The sequence below is a fragment of the Glycine max genome, chromosome 15 (genome assembly GCF_000004515.6).
Source record: "Glycine max cultivar Williams 82 chromosome 15, Glycine_max_v4.0, whole genome shotgun sequence".
Taxonomy (NCBI): domain Eukaryota; kingdom Viridiplantae; phylum Streptophyta; class Magnoliopsida; order Fabales; family Fabaceae; genus Glycine; species Glycine max.
In genome coordinates, this window is record NC_038251.2 from 34,605,931 (window position 1) to 34,627,201 (window position 21,271).

The following is a 21,271-nucleotide window of genomic DNA, read 5'->3' on the forward strand; positions in this document are numbered from 1 at the left end:
AAATAAACTAACTTGTAAAAAAGTATAATCAACTTTCTTATGTACAAATAAATCCCGTACATCAAGCATGATATGTCTACCACGGTAAAAAGCTATTTCATAAATACAACTTTCACGCGCAATGTTTATACATCATGCATGATATTTGTACCACTGTTTCGGAATAAAGCTTGAAACTCAAATTCCTTTACGTACCGTTGTGGCTACTTGTATTTGGATAGCACATCAACTACCTCTTTGCAAATTAAAATTACCCTTTTTTTCCTATTAAGCTCGTGTGTAGACATAAACTTTTGCTTCCCCTGGACACGTAGAAGCACACCGAAACACGTTGATGAAAGATGGAGTCCTAAATGGAGTTGTGCAAACTTGGACCCAATTTCTTACTATTGCTATAAATTCCTTGGTTAAAAACTCTGAGTATGTCATGCTTAATTTGTTACAAAAGCATTGCATGATCGCTTTCAAGTAACAATTAAAAGAGGAAGATCGTGTTAGGTGATTGATAAATGATACTGTTCAACTTTTTGGAATATTTACGACATTGGCAATTGTGTTAATGTTAGATTACAACTTTTGATCGATGAAATATAGATAATCAATATCATTTGATTTGTACTCGAACCCAAATAGTCCAAACAAACAAAAAAATTGTTTTTTCTTATTGTTGTTGTCCTAATTTTTTAATTGCCTATCATTTCTAAACATCTTACTCTCCTTGACACTCTTTTCTTAACTAGGGTTAAACTAATGCTTAAGGGTTTGAGTAGTTAATAATTAACCGTGGGTTTAGATAAATATACGTAAGTCTTGTTGACAAGCAAGATATTAAAGAATTAATACATAAAAATTCTAACTCCAAGGAGTTAGTTACGTAGAGATTCTTAATTCCAATGTAAAGTAAATATGTTGCAAATTTGAGCCTTCACTCTTTTATTTAAGATACACTAAATATACATTTTACTTAATATGTTTTAGGCATCAACAATATTGGATTTACTGAAAGGGACTTCATAGTATGTTTAACTAAGGTTTGAATCTTTGTTGGGAGAGGTGTCCACGTTTAGTAGCTGATCAAACCTCAAACAAAATTGTTTCCGAAGGAGGAGACCTATGGAAAAAAAAAAATCAATCATTTATAAAGAATCTAAAATATATTTTAGCATATAAATTTATTTGTAGCTCGAAAACCTTATTCTTTATTTCCTAAATTTTTATTTTTCAGTAAAAAAAACCATACATAATTTTCTTTAAAATTAGGGAAAGCAATTGACAAATTTTCCGGAGAATATTTTATTTTGAAAGAATTGGTCCTTTCTCATAAAAGATTTGTACATTATTGTGTGTCAGTGCGGCAAAGCCTCGACTGATAGATTCTTCTTATAGATGACAACCAACTAAAAATCCATATAGCAGAATGAACTTTTAACAAACGTAAAACCATAAACCATGGGGAAAAAAATGTTGCATGGCCTTGTTGAACTGGCAATTCTTGAATTTGTTTTAAAAATACTATCTTTTGCATATTAAATTATAAACTATGTAAAATCAAGTTTTACTCCCTGGCTAAGAGAATCCAGGTATTATTCTTCAATAATACCATTGTTTAGTGTTTATTTTGCATCTTGGAAGCTAATTTTGAAGCATTAAAATGCATAGAGTATGCTGTCTCTTTTAAAAAGGCTAACTGCACCCTCATGTGCAAACAGTGACTACTGACTAAGGTCATAAAATCACTCTAATCCTTGCAAATTTTTTTCTTCCAGGCTTCAGGCACCTCAATTCAGTCAATTGTAACAATGAAAGGCATAAACAGGTGGCTATCCTTCTATATGGATGAAAGTGTTAACCACGATTTCGCCATCCGAAGGTATTGCCCTGCAAGAATGGAGCAAGAGCAAGGAGGAGATAAGTGCCAAGACCAAGAGGCACTAGTTTTTTATGACACTGAATTATGTTCTTCTGATGCTACCAGCAGCACTCCTTGTTTGGCTTCATCTGAGGTTGATGACTTTGTTGATAGCTTCATCAACATGGATCAGTATGAGTACGTGAATGAAGATCAAGGGTTCCAAGAGAAGCATCGAAGTTTTGACCACTTTGTGGTGAATGATGAGGATGAGGCTGATGCATACTCCATTGTGAATGGTGTCTTTGAATATGTTCCAACCACCTTGGAGGATTCAGAATTGGAGATCTATGAAGATGTCACAACAGCCATGTTGGAGGAAGAGGTTGCAATGAATGGCTCTTTTTGTGCTATACCTGAGTTTGTTGTGCCTTGTACACAAGAGGCCAATCTTGGTGTGGACCAAGGGTTAGACTTGGTTCACATGCTTTTGGCCTGTGCTGAAGCTGTGGGGTGCAGAGACAACCAGCAGGCAGAGTTGCTTCTTAGCAGAATTTGGGCTTTGGCAAGTCCTTCAGGAGACTCGCTGCAGCGAGTCTCCTACTGTTTTGCCAAAGGATTGAAGTGTAGGTTATCACTGCTTCCTCATAATGTCATTGCAAATGCTACACTTTCCAGTATGGATGTGCCTTTCATTACTAGGGAGAATAAGCTGGAAGCTTTTCAGCTTCTGTACCAAACCACACCTTACATTGCCTTTGGTTTCATGGCTGCAAATGAAGCCATATGCCAAGCATCACAAGGAAAGAGCTCAATACACATTGTTGATTTAGGAATGGAGCATACCCTTCAGTGGTCTTCCCTAATAAGGGCCCTTTCTTCAAGGCCTGAAGGGCCTCCAACACTCCGGATCACCGGATTAACTGGCAATGAAGAAAACTCAAAACTTCAAGCTAGTATGAATGTGCTTGTGGAAGAAGCAAGCTCATTGGGAATGCATCTTGAATTCCACATAATTTCTGAGCATTTAACTCCATGTCTTCTTACTATGGAGAAGCTGAACTTGAGAAAAGAAGAAGCTTTATGTGTCAATAGTATCTTGCAGTTGCACAAATATGTCAAAGAAAGTAGAGGCTATCTGAAGGAAATTCTTCTATCAATAAAGAAGTTAGGTCCAACTGCACTTACAGTGGTAGAGCAAGACACAAACCATAATGGCCCTTTCTTCCTTGGGAGATTTTTGGAATCACTGCACTATTACTCGGCCATATTTGATTCTCTTGAGGCAAGTATGACAAGAAATAGTCAACACAGGATGAAAATAGAGAGATTACATTTTGCAGAGGAAATTCAGAACGTTGTAGCTTATGAGGGTCCAGATAGAATAGAAAGACATGAAAGGGTAGATCAATGGAGAAGGCAATTAGGCCGAGCAGGATTTCAGGTAATGCCACTGAAGTGCACTAGTCAAGTTAGAATGATGCTTTCTGTTTATGACTGTGACGGATATACATTGTCCTATGAGAAAGGAAATCTTTTACTTGGGTGGAAAGGAAGGCCAGTAATGATGGCTTCTGCATGGCAAGTTGCAAGTGTGTGATTTTCCCTATTAAGAAACAAGGAGCAGAATGATCATGCACTTCTGCATATTCACTCATTAAAGATACAAAATTTTCCAAGTATGTTTTGAGTTAGCTATTTGTGATTGTAATTCTTGATCAAGGAATTCAGTCCTAGAATTCCTATGGTAATGTTTCAGATATGAAAATAATCTACTGCCGGAAGGAGAAAAAGATATACGAAGTTTTCGAAGACCATTGGAACTTGCCAAGAAATATCAAATTGAAGATAGCACATCAACTTTTGAGTCTTTAAATCCAGTTTTGCAGATAGCACATAAACAATGCAAGAATTTAGTTATTATTGTTTAGTATTTCAGTAATAATACTTTTTTAATGAGTTGTTTTTCTGCAATATTTTTCATTTTGTCCCTCTTCCTGTGCTTCCTTTTGATTGATAGTTTGTGTTAATGTTTTTCTATATGAAAAAATAAGTGCAAATGGTAGAGGAATGGGTGAAAAAGAGAAACATCACCTCAACTTTGGTTTCATAGTTCCTCATATTGATCTGTAGAAATAATTCTTATCAAGTTCAAATCAATAAAAGTATCTTCAGTTTGATAGAAAAACACATGTTAAAGTGGGGAAAAATGTACGTTTAGTAATCACAACAATTGGGGATGTTTTCTCCATGTGTTATTTAAAATGCTTCCTGCAGGTATTGTAGGTGGCAATGACATTCTTTGGTCGTTAAAACCAGATGTGCAATTGTACCTTTATACCTTTGTAACTGTTATTAGGTGTAACTGCTATTCTCTTCTTAACAAGCATAAATGTATATATATGGAAGTTAGCTTATTCATAGGTCTAAGAATTAGCATATCACTGAGCACATAGATCAATTGGTACAGTGTTGTTAGCTTAACCAGAGGTGTCAACTTCAAGTCCAGGATACACAGTTGTGTTAAATATTCGAAGGAATAACTATACTGCCCATAGTAGTCTTATCTGACCCGAATAGGATAGCATCCAGTGGAGGATATATACTTGTAGTCTATACAAAAAAAAAACAAAAGGCTAAGAATTAGCCTGTCAGCTTGTAATTAAGCAGTATTTATTTGAGAATGCTGTAATTGGAGAAGATGGTTTAAGAGAAGGGAGTGAGAGAACGAAATGAAGTGTGTAAAGGAGATCATACATTCAGACTAGCTTAATAGGTGAAACACTTAAAGAAAACATGCATGAAACTCAATTGGTTGCTCCTTTGAATTTATGTCTTTACCATCATCAAATAGGCATTATAATTTCACATAACAATAAGAAATTCAACTTATTGTCTTCAAATCCAATCTGAATCATTCTTAAATTTATACACCAAACAATGTCCTAATATTAGCCAGAGGATGTCTCTCACTTGTTTCTGTATATTTACAGTTTTGTCTAAATGTAGATTAATTACTTGGATTTATTATATACAGAAGCATTAGTTTTAACATAGAAAACATTAACCAAGGTCCTACTCAAAGTTGTGTTTGATGCATTGAGGAACAATAAAAGCAAATAGCACATGCAATTAGTGAAGTGACATGTGATATATAGCATAACTTCTTAGATGTTTGGTGGTGTATGTCCAATGCATAAGGGAAAATGGATGCATAAGGAGGGTTGAGGGAGTGGTGGAGTCTCCGGAAAAAGGGCTAATAAGAGGGGAGAGAAAGAAAGGGCTATTTGCATTTAAACCCTATTGTCATTAATGGGTACCTTTTTGCATAAATTACCTAAAAGTATAAGAATTGTTTTCATCTAAATCCTATACTGCAAATAATACTAATTTTTACAGTAATAACATAATTGCTTACCCTAAAAAAACATAATAGCTTAAGAAATAATCATTAATGTTTTGACAAAAATTAACATTTTTTTATGTATTGAATCATGATTAAACATTATTATACTATATAAAATAAAAATTTAATTAAATTGAAAATAAAATCTTGGAAGTTTCAGGTAAAAAAAATAGATATTGAAATTTAGGTTGTGTTTAACAATAAAATCAATTAACACATAATATGTCCTACAAAATTAGTAAACAAAATAGATGAAATTATTACAACTCCAAATAAATATATAAAAAAATCACAGTCCTTTAAAAGAAATTACGTAAAATTCTTATAAATTGGTATGAGTTTTTAATGTGATAACGATTGCTTATAATTTGACATAAGATTTTAAAAATAATAACAACAAAAGTGAGGGTTATTAGAAAGCCTATTAGAAATGATGCATTAGCTTTGAGCAAATTCATCAGTGTCATGCATTGGTTGAAGAGATCCAAATGCTTAAGGTGAAGTTTCATCACTGCCAGATATCTCACGTCTTTTGCAAACCAAACCGCTGATGTATGTATTTGTAATGCATGGACTCTCTATGCCTAGTTCTTCTATTTTTTTTTCTTTTATTATTTAACCTTTTTTTCAGTTAATATATAAGGTTAAAGAATAAAATAATTCTATATTCTATATATAAAAATATATAGAAAATAAATAAAATTCATTTTTTATAAATAACTAAAACTAAATTAAGGAATTAAAATAAATATTTAACAAATTAATTAAAAATTCTAGATTCATAGAAAAAAAAGATAGATTTAAATAGAATAAATACAAAATATAAGCGGGTAGTCTTTTATCTATAAGGCTTAATTATATTTTTTAATACCTTTACTTTAGGAGATTTGCTTTTTTAGTACTTTAAATAAAAATTTATATTGTTAGTCTTTTAAATTTGAAAATTGTTCTTTTCGGTTTCTCAGCCAAAATTTGAGACTAAAATATGTAATTTTTTATTTAAAGGAAAAGACTAAACATTTTTTTATTTGAAAGGCTAAAAAATATAAAATTTTATTCGAAGAATTAAAAAAAAAAACAGACTAACCTTTATTTAATTAGGTTCCTTCTTTTATTCCAGTTCCCTTAACGGGTAATACCGCTTGTACTCACTTTCCCCGTGATTATTATTAAATCTTGGCTGTGGGGCTGACAAGTTAATAATAGTCACGTCCAGCAAAAAAGAAAAGGAAAAACAAATGATTCTTAAAGTTAATAATTGTTAAAATTATTAATTAAAATTCATGGTAAAGTTAAGAGTTATTAAAAATAAAGTTAAAAAGACATTTAGGAATAATAATGTTTAGAATTTACTCAGAATGCCAGATGAAAGAAATTCAGTAAATTTGTATAATTATCAACTCACATCTTTTATATAGGTAAGTATATGCTATGTAGATAGTAAGATTTGAAATTTGGAAACTAAAATCAAACAATTAAAAATAATGAAATCAAAATGTTACAATCATTGTATTATGAGATTCAAAAGTATAATAAAACCTATGGATGCGTTAGTGATCAAATCAAAGCTCTTTGATCTAATACAATATATTTTTAACAGAAAATGGCCCAAAACCATTAGAGGAGGTCCATGATAATTTGGCCCATATAAATCCTGTAGATACCTCAAATTGTAAATAACATCTGCTAGGATCATTCTAGAATAGTATGAGCTGTAAATATAGGTAGAACAATGACAGTTTTTTTTTTTTATCTTATTTCTTCAGAATCATTTTGTATCTGTTATACCTCAGTCACCAATTCTTTTATGGTATCAGAGCTCCCTCTTGGAGCTCTGCCTTTCCTTCCCAAATGTTAGACACGCCTCCTATCAGTCCAAAGAAATCGTCCAGCTCTCCTAAGCATGATGCTGGTTCTGGCACTGTCACCACAGACCCTACCTTGAATCCTTCCAGTCCTTATTTTATTCACCCAAGTGAGGGTCCTTCTTCTGTCTCCATTACGCCGATTCTTGACGGGACCAACTACCATTCCTGGTCCAAAGCTTTTCGTATGGCTCTTATTTCTAAGAACAAAATGGCTTTCCTATTAGGTACTCTCCCTGTTCCTCTTGTTGCTGACCCACTTCACTCTGCTTGGGAGAGATGCAACACTCTCATTATGTCCTGGATCCTCAAATCTATTTCTCCTTCCATTGCTCAAAGTGTGATATTTCTTGAGTGTGCCGTCGACATTTGGGACGACCTTCGTGAACGTTTTTCACAAGGTGATCTTCTTCATATTGCAGAGCTCCAGGATGAAATTTACGGCATGTCTCAAAACAATCGCACCGTCTCTGAGTTTTATACTGCGCTGAAAACCATGTGGGAGGAGCTTGACAACTATCTTCCCTTTCCGGTCTGTACCTACGACGCTAAGAAATACCATCAGCAGGACTTCATCATTCGCTTCTTGAAAGGGCTTGATGATCGTTTTTCCGTTGTCTGCTCGCAGATTCTTCTCATGGATCCCCTTCCGACCATCAACCGTGTCTTCTCGATGGTGGTTCAGCAGGAACGACAACTTCGCGTTCCTTCCTCTGCTTCACCAGAGCCTAACTCCTTCGTGAATGCTGCTGTCAATTCATTCCAAGGCAAGGGTCGTGGCGGTTATGGCTCTACCTCAACCATTAAAGGCGCTGTCTCCTCCAAGAAGTGTGCGTACTGTCATCGCGCCGGGCATACAGTCGATGTTTGCTGGGGAAAGCATGGCTACCCACCGGGACATCCACGCTACCCCGGACGCCCTCGTTTCAACAACCGTGACTCCTCTTCTTCCGCAAACAGCGTTGCCGTCGATGAAGTGGTGGAAGGCGGTTGCTCTGACTTTGGCACCTCCTCTTCCAACCCTATCAATTTAACCCAGGCCCAATATCAATCTCTCATGGCACTCATTCAACCTATGCAACTGAAATCAACTTCTGATAGCACTGGGCCTCATTCTCCACACCAGGCCAACCTTCTCCATGCCATCCCAAATGGCCCAAAACGTGTCTCTGAGTCTAATGGTGATAGTTATTTTGTTTTCTGCACCACCCACTACACACAAAATATTTTTTCCACCACACACAAACACTTAATCCCCTGGATCATAGATTCAGGGGCCACTGATCATATAACTTCATCTTTAGACTATTTCACATCTTATTCTAAAATAAAGCCTATTAAAATCAATCTTCCCAATGGAGACTCTGTCACAGCTTACTTTTCTGGAACTGTTAAATTTTCACAAAATTTTATTATACATGATGTCCTATTTGTGCATGAATTCAAATTTAATTTGTTGTCCATTTCGAAATTGATTTTTTCTCTAAAATACATTCTCATCTTCTATGATTTCTTTTGCACCATACAGGAAAGGAGTATGTTACGGATGATTGGTTTGGCTAAATTAAAGCAAGGTCTCTACCAATTAGATGTCAATCAAGAAGCCAAGGCTATCCTACCTACCACTTCCTTCACCAACAAAAATGTTGTCTGCACCATCTCATCTTCTAATCTTTGGCACTATAGGCTAGGTCATCTTTCTGGAAATCGCTTGAATATGTTACATTCCATTCATTCCAAATCATTTTAATGAAAATTGTGACATTTGTCATTTTGCATAAAAAAGAAAGTTACCTTACTGTCCCAGTAGCAATAGAGCTTCTAAAGTGTTTGACTTGGTTCATATGGATATTTGGGGCCCTTTTTCCAAAGTCTCTATTCATGGTGAAAAATATTTTCTTACCATTGTGGATGATTATAGTAGATACACTTGGGTTGTCTTGTTGAAATCTAAATCTGAGGTTAAAACCCATGTCCAAAACTTCATTGCTCTAATAGAAAATCAATTTGATTCCAAAATAAAATGCATACGTTCAGACAATGGCCCAGAATTTTTTCTCAAAGATTTATTCTCTTCAAAAGGAATTATACATCACACTAGTTGTGTGTATACTCCTTAACAAAATGGACGTGTTGAACGTAAGCATCAACATATTTTAAATGTTGCCCGGGCTTTAATGTTTCAATCTCAATTACCAAAACAATATTGGTCTTATGCCATTAAACACTCCGTTTATCTTATTAATCGTGTTCCTTCTTCGATCATTAAAAAACAAACACCATACGAGCTTTTACACAAAAATACACCAGATTTTTCAATGATCAAGGTTTTTGGGTCCCTCTGTTTTGCCTCCACAGATGGGCTACGCCAAAAATTTGACCCAAGGTCCAAACAAGGAGTTTTTCTTGGTTTTCAAACTAGAACAAAAGGTTATGTCATCTTAGATTTTTACACAAGAGAAATTTTTGTCTCTAGAAATGTTTTATTTTATGAGTCCATATTTCCTTTTATTAAAAATGACTTGGTCCAAATAAATTTCCAGAAAGATGCTTTACCCATCATACCAACCCCAACACACTTGAGTAATGACAACCCATCCTTATCTCAGCCCAATTCGGATTACCCACTTTTTCACACCAACCCAACACCTCACAATACAGCTGATCCACATCTTCCAGCAGCCTAATCTTCCTCTCCTTCTCGACAAACCTCCTTCTCACCATCACCTATTCCAGAATTCACAAACTCCATTTCTTCACCTCTTTCCACCTCACATCCTTCTCCAATTCACTCTTCAACACCTTAATCTTCACCTAACAACCAAATTCCTTTCGTTCCTAGACGCTCATCCCGTCCTCACCAACCTCCCGTTCGTCTTGCCGATTACATCTGCGGTAGCATACAAAATCAACCAAGCCAATCATCGTCAACGTGCCTCTATCCGATCCAGTCTGCCTTGTCTTATTCCCATGTCTCAGAGTCTGATCGCCATTATCTCATGAACTTCTCCTCCGAGATCGAGCCCCGTAACTATCAGGAGGCTATTTCTCAGCAGTGTTGGCATGATGCTATGCGTGATGAAATTGCAGCTTTGAAACTCAATAATACATGGGAAATAGTTGATACTCCTGCTAATGTCAAACCCATTGGATGCAAATGGGTTTACAAAATTAAAAGGAACTCTGATGGCAGCGTTGAGCGTTACAAAGCACGATTAGTCGCCAAAGGATTTTCTCAAGTAGAGGGTATTGATTTCTTCGAGACTTTTTCACCCATTGTGAAGATGACCACCGTTTGTGTTATCTTGGCCCTTGCTTCCATTTACCGTTGGGATCTTCAACAACTGGATGTCAGTAACGCTTTTCTTCATGGGGACCTTTCAGAAGAAGTGTATATGAGTATTCCACCGGGATTACAAGGTCATGGATCTCCTCAGTGTTGTAAATTGAAGAAGTCCTTGTACGACCTCAAACAAGCTAGCCGCAAATGGTACGAAAAATTCTCTACTTTGCTTATGTCCTCTGGTTATCAACAAGCTCACTCTGATCATAGTTTGTTTGTAAAGCATTATAATGGTACAATTACAGCTTTATTGATATACGTGGATGACATTGTCTTGACTGGTAATTCACTTACTGAAATGGCCCAAATTAAGAGTATTCTTCGCTCTAATTTTCGAATTAAGGACTTAGGACCATTAAAGTATTTTCTGGGCTTGGAGGTGAATCAATATGATGAGGGTATTTGCATTTCTCAAAGAAAGTATTGTCTTGAATTGCTTACTGATTCTGGAATGTTGGGCTGTAAACCAAGTTCAACACCCTGGACAGTTCTATGAGGCTTCGTCAAAATGACTCCAGTGATTTTCTTGATGATCCCTTGTCTTATAGACGTCTTGTTGGAAGATTAATATATCTTACAACAACTCGCCCTGATATTGTTTATGCAACCCAACAACTAAGCCAGTTCATGGCTCATCCTACTAAGTCTCATCTTGGTGCAGCAAGGAGAGTCCTTCGATACCTCAAAAGCTGTCCAAGCAAAGGTCTATTCTTCAAACGAGATTCTCCTACACATCTCATTGGTTTTAGCGATGCTGATTGGGCAACATGTGTTGACACTAGAAGATCCATAACAGGTTATTGCTTCTTCCTTGGCAACTCCTTGATTTCATGGAAAACAAAGAAACAAAACACAATGTCTCGTTCTTCTTTAGAAGCCGAATACAGGGCTCTTGCAACCAGCACTTGTGAGTTACAATGGCTGTCCTATCTCCTTGATGACCTCAAGATTACTCGTACCAAATCTGCAGTTCTATACTGCGACAATCAAAGTGCTCTTTATATAGCTGCAAATCCCGTGTTCCATGAGCGCACAAAATACCTAGAAATTGATTGTCACCTCGTCCGTGAAAAGTCTCAAGCAGGCGTGATGCGTTTGCTCCCTGTTCCTTCTTGTTATCAACTTGCAGACATGTTTACCAAAGCCTTGCCACCTCGCTCATTCACCTCCAATGTATCCAAGCTGGAGTTGGTAGATCTCTACACACCACCAGCTTGTGGGGGGCTAACAGAAAATGGCCCAAAACCGTTAGAGGAGATACATGATAATTTGGCCCATATAAATCCTGTAGATACCTCAAATTGTAAATAGCATCTGCTAGGATCATTCTAGAATAGTATGAGCTGTAAATATAGATAGAGCAAGGACAGTTTATTTTTTTTTAATCTTATTTCTTCAGAATCATTTTGTATCTGTTATACCTCAATCACCAATTCTTTTAATTTTCCCTTTCCAAAAAAAGAGTTTGCTTCCTGTTTGAGATATCTAGCACATCAATAACGCATCCGTCTAGACGAGTAATACCGATTATAATGTTTGCAAATACAACAATGGAAAAACAAGGAACAAGAAAAATAATATACAATATACAGAAATTGAAAAGCAATTTTTTGCACTTGTAGTAAAACATTGGTATACAAAATTTTTGCATAGTGTAGTATTGAATTATTATGGTAAGGAAAAAGAAAAACCTAAGTATATAAAACCACCCTTGTATAATTTACTTCCTTGGTTCACCATTAAGAGATGCCAAGATGACAGTATAACAATGTGTAACTCATTTAGATGCTTTATTGCCCTGTGTTTTGGTTTGGCTAGCTGCAGCGGACATTATGCGCAAACGACTGGTGATTTCTGTGAAGGAGGGTCTGGCTCCAGGATTGGGTGCCCAACATTGTTCCATTAGTGTTCTCCATTCATGATCACAGTTACTTGGGATGGTTGGCCTTAATGTGTTATTTACAATCCCACCTGCAAGGGGAGACACAAATTAGTGATCAGTTCTACACAAATTATAGCCTGTTTGTTTTGGTCAGAATCGGGTTTAGGGCCAATGGAATCAATTTCAAGGGTGTCATTAATGTGTTTGTGTAACTCACTGTGGATAAAAGCGAGGTTGTGGTAGATAGAATTGATTTTGTGAGAAATGAAAATACTTTTTAGTGCAGTGACCACAAGATTTTTAAAAGCATACCTATGTGTACCCTCCAAAAGTGGTTCTAGTTTACCAGTCAAACAGATCCAACTATTTTAAACTTACTTTTAAAACATCGTTTACATACACAAATGAATTTGTTTAATATCAATACTTTACAAAATTCTACTAAAATCTGAACCATACAGACCCTCTAGAAAGATAGCTAAAAACAAACATAAGTATGCGGGTGAAATAAGTTCTACAACCATTCTAAGGTAGGAATACAAACATTGAATGTGTGCACAGCATGTTTGGTGTTGATAAAATTTTCAGGACATAATCGCTTTCTATTTTTTTCCAGTTGCTCTTTCCAATAGATTTTGATTAAAAACTATTTGGAATACAAAATAAGCTAATCCAATTGGATTAGTCTATCAGTTTCTAATACAAACTTGATCCATTTCCAAAAAAATTAACATCAACAAAGCTGCTGGAGGAATGCTAGAGACTTAAAAGAAGGCTGCTTAATTCAGGACTTAGGAGGAATATATTTTTGCTCAAGAGACCACATGTATCTTTCACGAGAAATATTTTTGCTCCAGACTACTATGGTTGGCAAAACTTTTCCTCTAAGCATTTAACATAATTTTATGCTCGAGACCACTAGTTAAACTAGAACAATCATGTAGTCTGATTTTTTTCCCCATTATTTAATTGTTACTCTGGTGCTTATCAGAGCATTCCAACAGGAGCTTTTAATGGTTTTTTAAAGCTGTCCTCAACGGTTTGAGTAATATTAGTTTAGGCATTACATTTTATTCGGTTCAAAAGACCTATATAACATAAAGAATTTCTATACAAGTCCTATGACATAGAAACTAACATATCTCTCGTAATGCATAAAAGTCCTGGGCATAAACTTAACTCCTTTGCAGCTTACCTAATATTCTTTAACCATATTTTAAAATGACATCAGCTAGCTCTTTCAAAAGCCCAACCTCTCACCACCTAAATCTCGAGTACTCAACACTAATTTGCCAATTCAGAAGAGCTGGTGAGGAACAGTTCAAAGAGCCTGCAATATAAGCTTTCCTCTAATTTTTGGGAGAAGAGAAAGAAAATAAAATGAAAACAAGAAAACTCATAGAATTGCACAATTTTGCAATTTTTCCTGTGTGCTTGCGATCCAAAATGCAAACGAAGTCAGTTTCTAGTGGAATCATGGTGGAATTGGTGAGTTGGGAGGGTGGAATCATGAAGTTGAAGTAACTCAGAATTCTACCAGTTTAAGTTTAGTTTAATGATGTGATTTAAAGGTTATTTTTTATATCTGTTATTTTCTAAGTATCTTAATGTGCGTAAGTATAATTTTGCAGTTTTAGTAGGATCTTACAATTCATGTTATGATCCTGCTATTTTGGATCTTTTACGGCCCCTCCGCTCCCCACCCCTCCCTTTTCCTGATCCTATCAAAAATCTCAATTTTGACAATGTTGCTCTATTGTACTGTATATTGTCTAATGCTTGTTACTGCAATACAAAGCGCCAATATCAAGAGGACACAAAAAGACTAAAGTTCAGGCTCCACTACAGTACAGATAAAAGAAGAGCATAAGATATTACCTATAATTGCACCATAGTGCATATTAGCATATGGCTCCTCACCAGTCAGAATTTCCCATAATACTATGCCAAAGGAGAACACATCAACCTACACAGATAAGGTAGAAAAACTAAAATAGATTTCAAGAATTTCCTTCCCAGTAATGATTGAGAGGTAAATTCCAAATATCCCATATGAACAAAGAATTCAAAAGTAGTAAAAGAATGAAATAGGAGAATTTGATTGCTCAAAATTTAAAATGGTCAATGAAAAATAATTATACAGGAAGTTCCTGAAGACCAGAGTATTGTGAACTGGTAAAGAGAGTTTTGCTATCATGTGAGAGGAAGGAAATTTCAACATCTAGACAAGAAATCAATACAATTCATTTCCTTGGTTAAATTTCAATTCTGAGTCCTGAAATTGCAGGAAAGCATTTTATGAGATAAGTTGAAATATTACCTTTTCAGAGACCTTGTTGCTGCTGCCATTCAGAAGTTCTGGTGCCATCCAAGGTAGAGTCCCACGCACACCACCAGTAACCAAGGTATTTCGTTTAATTTTTGATAAGCCAAAATCACCAACCTGGGAAAGAAAATTTCTTTGTCTTCTTAACACACAAAAATGTGACATTTCATGCTGATAGAAAAATACTACCAGATCCAGTCTACATACCTTGCATATTGGTCGTAAAGGATCTTTCAAGTTTACAAGCAAATTGTCACATTTCAAGTCGAAATGCACAATGTTTTTTGAGTGCAAATATTCCATTCCAAAAGCTGCATCCATTGCAATTATCAGCCTCTTGCGACGATCAAGATACCTTAGAAAAATCATGCTAAAATTCTTAAACCAAATTCATTTAAAAAAAAAAAAAAAACTGGCATGAAATTCATCACTCGGATGCTGTTGCTGACACAATAAATTTTAGTGGTGCCCATGACTTAAGATTGTACCACATCATGAAGATATCCTAACAAATATTCATGCCTTCCATCCAAGACATAGGTTGTCAATAGGACAACTTTCATTTCATAAAATTTGAGACAGAAGTAAGCCTTGATGTTATGCACTATAATAGAAATGCAAGACCTATTTTTCAAATGCATTACCTATCCTTGCGAAGTAAAACATGCCTAAGAGAACCATCCACCATATATTCTGCCACAGTGGCCATTGTTCCTCCTGGTCCATGCTGTACCACACCATAAAATGCAACCACATTTGGATGATGAAGATTGGAAAGAATGTCAGCTTCCCGCCAGAACTCTACAGTCTGAGAAAAGAGTCAAATATTCTTAGATTTTTAGAATGTGAATTTAGGTCTAATTCAACCCCAAAAGTTAGCTCAGGGGGTGAGGGTTGTACCTCACTTATATACTCTAACTTGACTTTATTTTTAGCCGATGTGGGGTTTTTTCCAATATACCCCCCTTACGTCCAACACTTCTTGGGCTTGGTGTGTGAATAACAATGGTGGGTGACCCTTTGGATTAATCTTGGATATGTGCTGATACCATCTTAGATTTTTAAAATGTGAGTTTAGGCCTAACTCAACCCCAAAAGCTAGCTCCCATTGAGGGTTGTCCCTCACTTATATACTATAACATGGCTTTATTTTTAACTGATGTGGGACTTGAGTTTTTCCCAATAAATATCAACTCACCTCAAAATATATCCTTATCATTAAAGAATTTTTAAACAATCATGAAAAAAGAAAGCTTTTCTTATTTCATTTTAATGAAAACAAAAAAAAAGTGCATACTATTCAACAGCCATTAAATAACAAGTTACCAGTCTCTCTTGCTCAGATGATCGACCAGTGAAGCAGCTCTTCTTTATTCTTTTAATAGCAACATCTGTTCCTCTCCATTTTCCATGATACACAGTCCCAAAGGTACCAGAACCTAGTTCTCGCAGCTCTTCAAGATCTTCATTCTTAATGACCTACCAATTGCATCAGAAACAATGAACTATTACTACAAATACACACTTCTGAACTCTGAAGAGTTCAACTAAAATTATGTAATCACAATTAAAGAAGTAATTAAGAACCATGCCAGCAATATGTTATATCCAAACATTGCTTATTAGCTCTAATGCACGGATACATGAAAAAAGACAACTAAGCATATGCGATCAACAGAGATACAGACTAGTGTACACACACATATTATATTGTTGTACCCATAGTTAGAAAATTGTCATATTTCTGAATTGTATCATATGCAAAACCCATACCCAATCCATGTAATGCAACATAGTTCATTACCAATTATTAATACATACACTAACAATCCATTTATACAAGTCAGATCATCAGTAACTAACTTTCCAGCAGGAGAAAGGATTTTTGAGAGGGCAATAGAGGCTTCAGTTTGCAAAAAAATAACAAAAACATGTTCCATGTATCATAAAAGTACATAAGAAATACAGCATCAGTAAGGATGAGATTTTACCTGCACAGTACTTAAATCTCCGAAAGAAGAATCAAGTGGAGGTAGATTGCTATTTTTTGCATCAAATTTGCCATCCTAAGTTAAAGCAAAAGATCTTTTTTTAGTGGAAAAGCAGATCCATGCAACCTTAACCAAAAACATAAAAAAAATGAAAACTTGAAATAGTACCTCAAACTCTGACTCTTGCATTCTTAGATTTTCCATCATAGCATCAAACTGCATACTCTCATTTTCCTTAAGTTGGGATTGATTATAATTAGACTTCAGAACAGTGGTTTCAGTTCCAATCCTTCTATGCAAGTCCTCTTGATTTTCTTCATTGAAATCAAGATGGGAATCTTCATGATGTAGAGGATGTCCATCATTTGTTAGCAGTGTAACATGATGGGTTCTATTATCTCCTGCTTTTCCTATCACAGGTGAAAAACCAGCATGATCCTGATCAATTAGAGAGACATTATCAATCCCTTCTTGTGCTAACTTATGAAAATATGACCATCTTTTAGGTTCATGATTTTCCATATTTATGCTTAAGCCTACTCCATCTCCGGGAAGTGGATGTAGACTGGAGGGATCTTCTCCAAGTATTGCTTTAGAAAACATATCAGAAAGTATTTCCCGGGGAAATCGATCATCAATATCAATAAGAATATCACCTTGAGATTGTTCAGAAACAACCGTTGGAGGGAAATCTTGATAAATATCTTTGGTTATGTTCCCAGTTACAGATACAGGTAGTTCTTGTACCATACAACCATCATTGGATTCCTTCCCTGAGGCTTCACCCCAATCAATCTCAGGAAGATTGGATGCTAGATCATCAAGACGCTTCCCAGAGGAAACATGATGCAAAGCAGGAAGATCTGATTTACCACCTTTGGTTTCGGTTTCATCAACCAAGAGCTTGGTGTGGTTATCTTTACGATAATTTTCAGTTCCTTCATTGCTTGGCAACACTGACTTCAATTCAGGATCTGTGTGCTCAGAAAGTTTTGACTTAACCAGACTGTTTGTATCAGGCAATGGTTTGCTCATTTGATTTTTGGAAAACCCATTGTCAATGGTAAGGCCATCTGCAAGCAAGGGCTTTGCCACAGTACCCAATTCCTCAGTAGGATTTAACATTTTACCATCATGCAAGTTGTCACCAGATTCTGTTACTGGATTCTCTGGGTTGACATCGGAAAGTAAATCTGACACATGAATTTGAGAATTGTGTGTGTCATCTGACTTGGAAGAACGATTCAGTAACTCCACTTGCTCCCTCGGAGTTCTTTCTGAATAGTAAACTCTCTCAGGAAGCGGAGGAGGATGAAGACAACTCAAATCAATTGCATTGGTGTGGGAATCAACATAAGAAGGAACAAATGCACTGCTAGAAGTAGAAGAGACCTGTTCATAATCCTTGTGCTGAACCTTTTTTGTTGAAGGCAATGAAGGTGGAAGCCCCTCAGGCATGCTAACTACAACCGGTGCTTCAGGAAAATTACTTTTCAAGTAACTATCAATAGGCTGTGAGATGGCTGGGGATGGGGTTTCTGAGGATAAAACTTTACCAGGGTCACTTCCTTGTTTCACCTGCACTGTAGATAACTGAGAATTTTGTATTTGTAATCCACTAGATAGATTATCTTCATTCAGAACCCCTTGTTGGCTGTTCAGCAGATGAGGAGCCATAGGAATAGAAGTCTCTCCAACAACAGGGTTATGACTGGAATTAAGGCCATGGTGAATAAAATATTGACGACTATATTCCCAAACTTGCATCATTTGGTCACCATAAGACAGTTGATTGATTTCATAAGCATTTGAGGCATTTGGTAGAACTGGTTGTGAAGAATGAATAGTCAATGAAGAATCAGATTTATTAGTCAATGGAGCATTGCTGACACCTATAGATTCTGCAGCAACTCTACTAGTCTCCCTCTCCGCAGTTTGCCTTTCCAATTCATTTAGATCATCTGCTGAAAAACTGACACCTAGTGGGGTTGAGCTGTTTATCGATCCAAAGTCCATGGCATTAACAGCAAGAACATATTGGATCTCAGAATCACCACCAATGCTACTGAGAACAAACTGAGCATCTTCTAAATCACTCAATGAGAACAAAAACAACCTAAGTTTTTGAGAGCGTTCTCTATTGTCTAGAAGATTACATTCCTCCATCATATTCTGCAAATCCTCTTCAGAGGATACTGATACCAAAGCATCAAGATCTTCCCCAGGAAGTTGATATTTTAGTACATGAACCAGATTATACATTACCAATGCTTTCTGCAAAAGCTCCTGCCAAGATATGTCCTTTCTTAGACGAAGAATACGAGTTTGACCTCCAACATACCTTAGCTTTCCATCACTTGGTCGAGGTAATATTCTGCCACCAAAGCTACAGAGACACTTCATCATTGTTGATGAGCTGTCAGAACCAACAGAAGAGCCATACTCACATACGAATCGACTATTCTCCTGATTCAATGAAGTTCTTGGTATGGATCGAATTGACCCATAATTGCTTCCCTCTCCATGTAATGATGTACTCTGTCTGTTAAACTCTGTTGGACCTTTCTCGGCTTTTGAAAGCATAGAAATGTCAGACCCACTTTCAGATGCTGCATGACTGATTCCTAATACGCCTTTCAGTTCCATACAACCAGTTGCATAATTGGAATTGGAATCACTAACATTTGAAAATACAGGCTTCCTCAGATTCACCCTATCTCGCATGAATTCAAGAGCAAATTCCTCACCTGTCTGTATTGAATAATTAAGTACAGGTTTAACATCTGACATGTTATAGTCAGATGGTCTTCTGATAGTATGCATGCCATCCATATGGTCTTGAATTACTGATTGAGATCCAGACTGGAACTCCTCATTCTTAGGTTCCATCATGACATTTTTTCTACTTCTTAAGAGAACAGTGCATTAAGAAACCAAATAAAAAAATCTTTTAGTAACTCTTAGACAACATATAAATATGTGACAAATCTGAAATCTTTGAAACTCTCAAGACAAGACCAAGCTGACAACTCTCTTTTTCCAACAAAATGCAACTTAATTGTACAGCAGTTGCCCTGTGAACAAAATGGAATCAAGGTAGGTAGTGTGAGCAAGAGCAACAAAATAAAATGCACCAATATGGTCATTACAGATGGAAACAAATGAATTACACCTCTATGGTCAACCATAAATGCCAAGTTACATATTGATAGCCTGGATAACTGACTAAAAGATAGCATTAAAAATTCGTTATGACGTCAAGTAATTACTAATTTATAATGAAGAATAAGCAACTTCAAATTTTGAGACAGAACAATGAATTTGGGCAGTAGAAAAATGCCATTTGGTGGACAACTCTAGCTTCCTTTCCATGGCTAGAGGACCATTATGTCTCTCATGTGTGGCCATAAAACTGGGTATAACATCTAAAATCTTTCTCTCTCTCTCACTCACACACACACACATTTGATAACCTATCTTCATTTGGGAATGACTTGTATGACAATACATCAATGTCACAAAATGCAAGCTAACAAGTGAAAAATTTCTGTGCGAGTTTATTAAGTTCTAAATAAATTGCACACAAACATCTAGTCCTGCAACTACAGTTATGTAAACTTATAATCTCAGCAATCAATTTAGCTCATCTAATTTTTTATATAATGAATTTCATTACCATAACAACATGCTTTGATGATTTTAACACAACAGACCGACACGTCATCAACATAAGATCATCATCATCATCAACTTAGCCTTCTTATACTCTAACGTTCTACCATCGAAACTAAACACAGCAAAAACAGATAACAGAACATGAAAATTAATCTAGTACCTGATGAAAAAGGAAAAACCTTGTCTTTGCGTTTGCTGAAGTTGAAAAAGGAAAAGATTGAAAAAAAAAAAAAGAACGAATTTTGAACCAGAAACAGAGATTTCAGCGGAAAATCCAAAGAAACAATTTCTGGTTTCTCTTGTTTTCGCCCATTAAGCTATTATCTCTTCAGAGTATGCTCCTGCTTCGATCCTTTTTACCGGAAAATGACGGCGCTTTATCTTTCTCTCTCTAGAAAACAGAAAATTCCCTCTCCAAATTTTTTCTCGACACCGCTTCTTTCTAATACATAGTTTTGGATATTTTGTAGAGTTACGAAAATGCCCTTGCAAATTTGTTAGTTATTACTGCTACACTATTTGCACGTGTGGCAACTTGGGAAATTTGTTTAGCAGCCACAGAGTCAGAATTTTATGGTTTTACCAATATACACACTCTCCAAAATATACCAATTCTACATCAGTTTTGATTTTATTTCCCATTCATTACCTGTTTGTGATTTAGTTGAGAAGTAGGGATTGCAAACCCAACTTGCCTTTAGTTTGCTGTTTTTGTTTTGTTTTTTTTAATAAAATAAAATTAATTTTAATTTTAATTTATTTAAATTTCAAAGTAAAAAAGTAGGGGTTGAAAAATCGAACTTCTCTTTGGTTTTTTTTTCTATTTTTTTAAATATTTAACTTGTTTTTCTAAATATCATTTTTGTATTAAAAAAATAATTAAATTTTTTAATATTATTATTTTATTAAATATAATTTTTTGTTATATTATTTA

General features: G+C 35.7%; 2 protein-coding genes across 3 annotated transcripts; one reads left to right on the forward strand and one right to left on the reverse strand.

Moving 5' to 3' along the window:
• Positions 1–1,799: 1,799 nt before the first annotated feature.
• LOC100814931 (GRAS family protein RAD1) lies at positions 1,800–3,449 on the forward strand. The gene has a single exon (XM_003545660.3). It carries the CDS (start codon positions 1,800–1,802, stop codon positions 3,447–3,449), a length of 1,650 nt encoding a protein of 549 aa, XP_003545708.1.
• Positions 3,450–12,050: 8,601 nt separating this feature from the next.
• On the reverse strand, positions 12,051–20,770 carry LOC100816522 (uncharacterized). 2 transcript variants are annotated; one of them, XM_003545662.5, is made up of 9 exons: positions 20,498–20,768; positions 16,831–19,736; positions 16,663–16,737; positions 15,998–16,150; positions 15,316–15,479; positions 14,879–15,026; positions 14,666–14,788; positions 14,224–14,311; positions 12,051–12,434 (listed from the first exon to the last, which is right to left on the reverse strand). In XM_003545662.5, exons 2-9 carry the CDS (start codon positions 19,552–19,554, stop codon positions 12,241–12,243), a joined length of 3,669 nt encoding a protein of 1,222 aa, XP_003545710.2. In that variant the 5' UTR covers positions 19,555–19,736; positions 20,498–20,768; the 3' UTR covers positions 12,051–12,240. The 2 variants fall into 2 exon arrangements, with proteins under 2 accessions (XP_003545710.2, XP_006597992.1); XM_006597929.3 differs by lacking the exons at positions 12,051–12,434; positions 14,224–14,311 and having other exon boundaries at positions 14,879–14,982; positions 20,498–20,770.
• Positions 20,771–21,271: the final 501 nt, after the last annotated feature.

What these genes read in the sequence shown, in the direction of transcription:
- LOC100814931 (XM_003545660.3), top strand. Translation starts at nt 1,800, where the DNA reads ATGAAAGGCATAAACAGGTGGCTATCCTTCTATATGGATGAAAGTGTT.
- LOC100816522 (XM_003545662.5), bottom strand. Translation starts at nt 19,554, where the DNA reads ATGATGGAACCTAAGAATGAGGAGTTCCAGTCTGGATCTCAATCAGTA. An exon ending in GAGATTTAAGTACTGTGCAG is followed by an intron (nt 16,151 to 16,662) that starts GTAAAATCTCAT and finishes TGCAATTGGTAG; the next exon opens with GTCATTAAGAATGAAGATCT. An exon ending in GCACTATGGTGCAATTATAG is followed by an intron (nt 12,435 to 14,223) that starts GTAATATCTTAT and finishes CTCCCCTTGCAG; the next exon opens with GTGGGATTGTAAATAACACA.